Source organism: Centruroides sculpturatus, unplaced genomic scaffold (assembly GCF_000671375.1).
Source record: "Centruroides sculpturatus isolate CEXI.00-Female unplaced genomic scaffold, Cexi_2.0 scaffold4749, whole genome shotgun sequence".
Lineage (NCBI taxonomy): Eukaryota > Metazoa > Arthropoda > Arachnida > Scorpiones > Buthidae > Centruroides > Centruroides sculpturatus.
The window spans coordinates 1-5,881 of NW_019388866.1; the positions used below are offsets into that span (position 1 = coordinate 1).

The 5,881-nt window shown below is 27.0% G+C and overlaps 1 protein-coding gene across 1 annotated transcript; it reads right to left on the minus strand.

The window, feature by feature from the left end:
- Positions 1–1,992: 1,992 nt before the first annotated feature.
- Positions 1,993–5,204, minus strand: LOC111617096 (FACT complex subunit spt16-like; the record flags this gene model as incomplete). Its single annotated transcript, XM_023358429.1, has 3 exons — positions 1,993–2,119; positions 4,849–4,984; positions 5,078–5,204. Coding segments are annotated over 3 exons (390 nt in total), but the record flags the coding sequence as incomplete, so codon positions are not given.
- Positions 5,205–5,881: the final 677 nt, after the last annotated feature.

Sequence of the window (5,881 nt, forward strand, 5' to 3'; positions counted from 1 at the left end):
TAAAATTAGCAAAAGTCCTTGAAATAGTAATGGTAACAAATGCAAATAATATATACAAACAACCCAATACTTCATTTGAATATTCAAATTAACATATGTTTAAAAAAGAGACCATTAATGTAAAGGTTGAGAAAACGCAATATGTTAATAAGTTCAATATAAGCTTCTGATCTGTTATTATCTATTAATTAGTAATAAATAACTATGAGCCTGCTGGCCTTATTGTTATAATTTCAGGTTCATCACAGCCCTTTCAATCATACCATGTTGTCAAAATGTATATATGTAACCTGACTAAAGAGGGCTGTTGAATAAGCTGAAATACATTCCAGGACATCATTTTTTTAATGAATAAAAATTGGAAAAGTATAAGAAGAATCTGTAATCATAACAATAAGGCTAGTGGGCTCATAGTTATATATTACTAATGCTAATAAGGTATTAAATAATTTATTATTTTATTTAAAATATATAATTTTTGTACAATAAAATTAGAGAAAAATATATATTATTAAACTTACAAAATAAAACTAAATGTTTAATGGGTGATACTGAAATCATTTTATCAATCAAAAACAAAGGTGTGAGAATGCAAGAGCAGAGAACAATTCATTCATTTTATTCAGCACATTCTTAGATTTTCCCACTTGATAAATAATCTTTATGTAATATTTCATCTATAAAATAGACCAAAAATCGTCGAAAGGGAAGCAGAACTTCTCTTAGAAAGTTCTTATCTAATTTATCGGACGACAATCTGTCTCTTGCATTAGATGTGTGTCTAGTCAGACAATCAGAATCCTACAATCTGAGTGGTAAAAACTGAGAATAAATAGGGAAAAAATTCACAAGTTCGAGGCAGTTCCCAATTAATTCGAACATGCCATAAACAACAGGCAGAAGAACAGATTTGCCACATAATTTATGGCAATCAATAGAATTAGAAACACACCATATTGAGTGAGTCCAAGACCAGGAGGAAGCTGCCAGAAGAATTTTGTATTCTCCAAGATTAATCTACTAAGGTATTATCATTATTTTTATCGATTGTAAACTCTTTCTCCCGGTTTTATTTAGAGGGGTATTTTAGATTTAGAGGTTATGATAGGTTATATATTAAGTATCTTGATTTATGTACCTTTGTTTTATTTATTCATTAAATCCTTTGTTGTTATTGTTTAACTGTTGATTCCCTGTTAGTTAAGTACGGAATCCACCCCACTATGATCGGAACTTATTCACGCCTCCTCCTGCTCAATAGAATATAGCCCTCCATTTAAATATAGCATGTAACATCATGAGTCAGGACGCAAAATCTTTCCCTAGCTGGTGTCAGTCCTGATGTCTGAAGGATAAAAAGATCCTGAGGATGTTCTATAAAAAGCCATCCAGTGACAAAGTGAATGTGTCTTAATGACTCGATGACTAGAGGGTTCAAACCCTTGCATGTGATCTCACAAAGGCAATTAAAAAGAATTAAATTATGTCTATTTAAACTAATAAAGTGTGTTTCAAACAAGTGAGTTATTAATATCTGTAATATTTTAGTTAATTACAGATATTAATAAGAATAATATCTAAATTACATTTACTTCATAAATATAAAATCAATTTTTCCCCCTTACTGTTACTGAGTATTAACATAATTAAACTAAGAAATTTTTATCAAGTAAATGAGATGATTTAAATTCAAAATTTGACATAATTAGTATAACTTTTAAAACATTTAAAGTTTAACTGAAAATAAAACAATATACTTAAAAAATTGAAATTTGGAAACATGTTATTCTGCAAAGACTATTTCATGTGCACAAACATGATAAAAATTGGCAAAAATATGACAGTACCAAAATTTAAAACAATAATAATTTTATATTATAAAATAATCTGTTTATTGTAATGATTTTCATGCAAATTATTTAAAAATTTATTTCTCTCTCTTTTTAAGCTATAATAATTTATAAGTTATCAATTATATAAAAGATACATTACCATTCATATGAGCTTCTAAAGTTCCAGAAATTCTCTTAGAGTATATATTTGGTCGAATGTAAAGATCTTTCAACTTAGGATTGGCTTTATTTGTACTTAACATTAAGGTATCTTGTTTCACAATTCCCTAAATTGAAGAAATTCTGTTTAAGTATTTTAAACAATTCATAGAAAATAAGTAACAATTAAAAAAATATCAATATGATAAAACAATATTTATTCAAATAGCATGTACATATTTTAAAATCTGTAACACAATATATTTTTGATTGCAAGAATAAATTAAAAATCTTTCAACCTTGCAGCAGGAATATTGCATTGTATCACAAAGTCTAACGCATGGATTACTATAGTAGGCAATTTGCATGCATTTTTTTCTGTGATTAGCTGTAAAATTTGTTCTTGACCACTTAAAAAGCAATTGTTCTACATTATATGCATTTACTTTTTAAAAGGAGCAATAATGTAATAGCAATGAAAAATAAAAACAAAACTACTCAAATATTATTATATCTAGAATTTTTAAAAGAATCATAAAATCTATTATTTTTAGCTTTTGTTTCTATAAATGACAGTTTTGATTGAGCACAGATCAGGTGGGAAATCCCCTGTATAGGATACTTCCCTGCCAACATCACAAAGTTTTAATGAAAGACATAACAATGACTCATTTTTCCTTGCAATATTATTGACCAACTAGATGTACTTTTTCTATGAACAAATAAAAAGCATTCTTCTAAGCACCAAATGTTAAAATACATCTCAGTTATTATAAGTATAGCCATATAATTAGAGATGAAAAAAATTAAAAAGTTATGCATTTAGGTAGCTGGACTATGTATGTAGCAAACTACAAATAATTTTAAAAAAAAGAAGAAAATTTTTTAAAAATTATTTGTAGTTTATAAAAAGACAGCTAGTGATGGTCCCAAGTTTTTATTTGAACTTTTACAAAAATAGCAAATATTTAAAAGTACANACAAATTTTGAATTTCAATATTTTTTAACACTATTTAATTAAAACTTACTTTTATTGTTGATATATGAAATGGTACAGGAATACCAAATATTGGTAAAATAACTGTTTCATATTTCTTGTCTGAAAAAAAAATTATTAACTATATTTCAAGTACTTTAAAAACTGATGGATTTATTTTTATAACTTGTTTACAAACTAAAGTGATTTTAATTAAAGCTTACATTTAATAAACATTTTCATAAAAAAAAATTGAAACACAGACAATTTGATGATGAAATGCTTATCTGTACAGATATTCTACATTATTTTCAAATCATTAATAATTTCTAAGAAATTCAACAATTTTAATTATATATTGAATACATTAAAATGGCTTCCAAGCTTAAAATCCACAGCTAATACAAATATAATGAAATGCAAGTAAATACTTAACAAAAAATAGTAATGGCTTCATTGTAACTATTAACCTCCACTTATTCTAAAGTAATCACAAAAACTTTTTTTTTTGAAACAGCCTTACTGTGATAAAAATTAAATTATATATATAGCTAATAAAATTACAAATAAATTGAAACATTGTTTTACTATTATCATGTTATAACGTACATGGACTACAATAGTAGTTCACACCCCTACAAGGTTAAAAATAAAATGATTTTTAATATTAACTAGAAGTTTCACAATAATTTAATAATACTTATGATAATAATGAGGTAACATTATAGTTTTGAGAATAGTTATCAAAAGTACATAAGTAAAATAATTCAACAATAATAATAGTTATTTTTAACTACAGTACACCCCTCTATAACATGGGTTCCTATAATTACAATTCCTATCAGACGGTGAAAAAATTGCAACGGTATCCGTACAAACCTGGTAAATAAACTCCTATAATTCGATAAAACATCATCGAGCAGCTGAACTACTTTCCGCCATCCAGCGCCACGCTACGGAGAATTTAGGCGTGTAAATTGAGTTTACTATCGTCTGTACAGTATTATATATAAATTAGGTACTGTATATATAATTATATATTAACTTAATTTATTGTAACTTTATTATAATTATATATATACTTTCTGCCGTCCAGTGCCACACTATGGAGAGTTTAGGCGAGTAAGTTGTTTACTATCGTCAGTACAGTATGTAAATTAGGTACCGTAAGTCTAATACAGTACTGTAATTTTATACATTTCTTGTGAAAGAAACATTTCTTATTCAACGGCCATAAAAATTATTTATATTAATGGATGTCTTCAAAGTTCAATGAAGTTTTCGCAGAAAAATAACTTATCAGAAATCGCGGCCAAGCTTGTTTTCGTTGCGGTGCGTTGCTCCGCAACGAAAACAAGCTTGAGCAATGGCGACGTCAAGCGGTGCATACTCGGTAAGTAATCCTACAATTTTTTGTTTATAGCATAGTTTATACGGATTATTCCCAAAAAAATATACGTATTTTGGAAACGTTAAGTTGAATTAGTCTAGAATTGATTAATTTTATGGAAGAAAACCTTTCAAACAGCTGTAGTCCATAAACTTCACACGTGTCGAGCTGTGATTGGCAAGGACTCGTAAGAAATCAATTCATAAAGAATGTAACATATCTACCATGTTATAGGGAAGTCGACTGTATTCCTATTTAACTTCTTCTCATGTACATTAAATAATTTATGCAATTAAAAAATAAAAATTTCTGTAAACTGTTGTTATTGGAATAGAAAAAAAATCAACCACTAGTCTAAGCAGAAAAAAATGAGTATAGTAAAAATGCTTAATACACACACAGACAGACAGACAGACACAACTTGCTACATAAATTAACTTATCTTTGTAATAAAGCCTTATGAACACAATTATTTTGTAATAAAGTATACCTCTTTTTCCCTTTCTTCAGCTTCTCTTGTCTTAAACTTTTTCTGAACTTCTTTGATTAATCTGAACGCAGTGTTCAAATTTGAAGAAGGTGCAGAGATTTCGCCTGGTTCTTTCACATTTGTACTACGATAGGTTCTGCACACAATATTTAAACATTAACTTTTATTTGATTTTTTTTAAACAGTAAATTTTCTGTAAGATAAAATTAATTTAAAACTAATATATTACATTTCTTTGAGAAATGTTGCATCTGGATTAGGAAACACATTCCCTTCATTCCTGCCAAGTGCAGAACCAGGATGGAAAAAATTAACACGAAGATACGTGTAATNCCAAAAAATAAAAAATATATATACTTTCTTACTACGTTTATTTATATGTAATAATAAAAATACAAATATACACAGTCTTGCATTTTTATTAGTCATGTTTTTTCCATTTGTAGGGGTTTATTATGTTATTTATTATAATGACTAATAAAAATTTATTTTTATTAGTCATTATAATAAATATGTATTTTTATTATTACATATAAATAAACATAGCAGAAAGTATATATATATTTTTTTATTTTTTGGAGTCTCCAAAACAAATCAATCAAATTCCCATAAAAACCTATGGTAAATCAATAATCGATTAACGAACAATTTGGATAATGAACAAAGTCTTGGAACAGATTATGTTCGTTAACCGATCACCCACTTTACTGTCAAAATGTATCTCTGTCTAGAAAGTTAAACACTTATTCAAAGCCAATGTCAGAGAATTAAAAAATAAGTTACAATAAGATGACTGTAATATGAAAACGATTTCCTGCAACAGGAGTACTATATTATAAAACAAATTTCCATATGAATAATTTGTGAAGCTTAAATTTCATTTAAAACAAAATTTTGTAAATAGGATTTGCAAAATAAATATTAATTTAATTTTGATATTTTACTACTCATTACTACTGAACTCACTTTTCTTCTTTTTGAACACCTTTTTGTTGTGCTAATCTTTCTTTTGCTTCTCTATTTAATTGTTCAG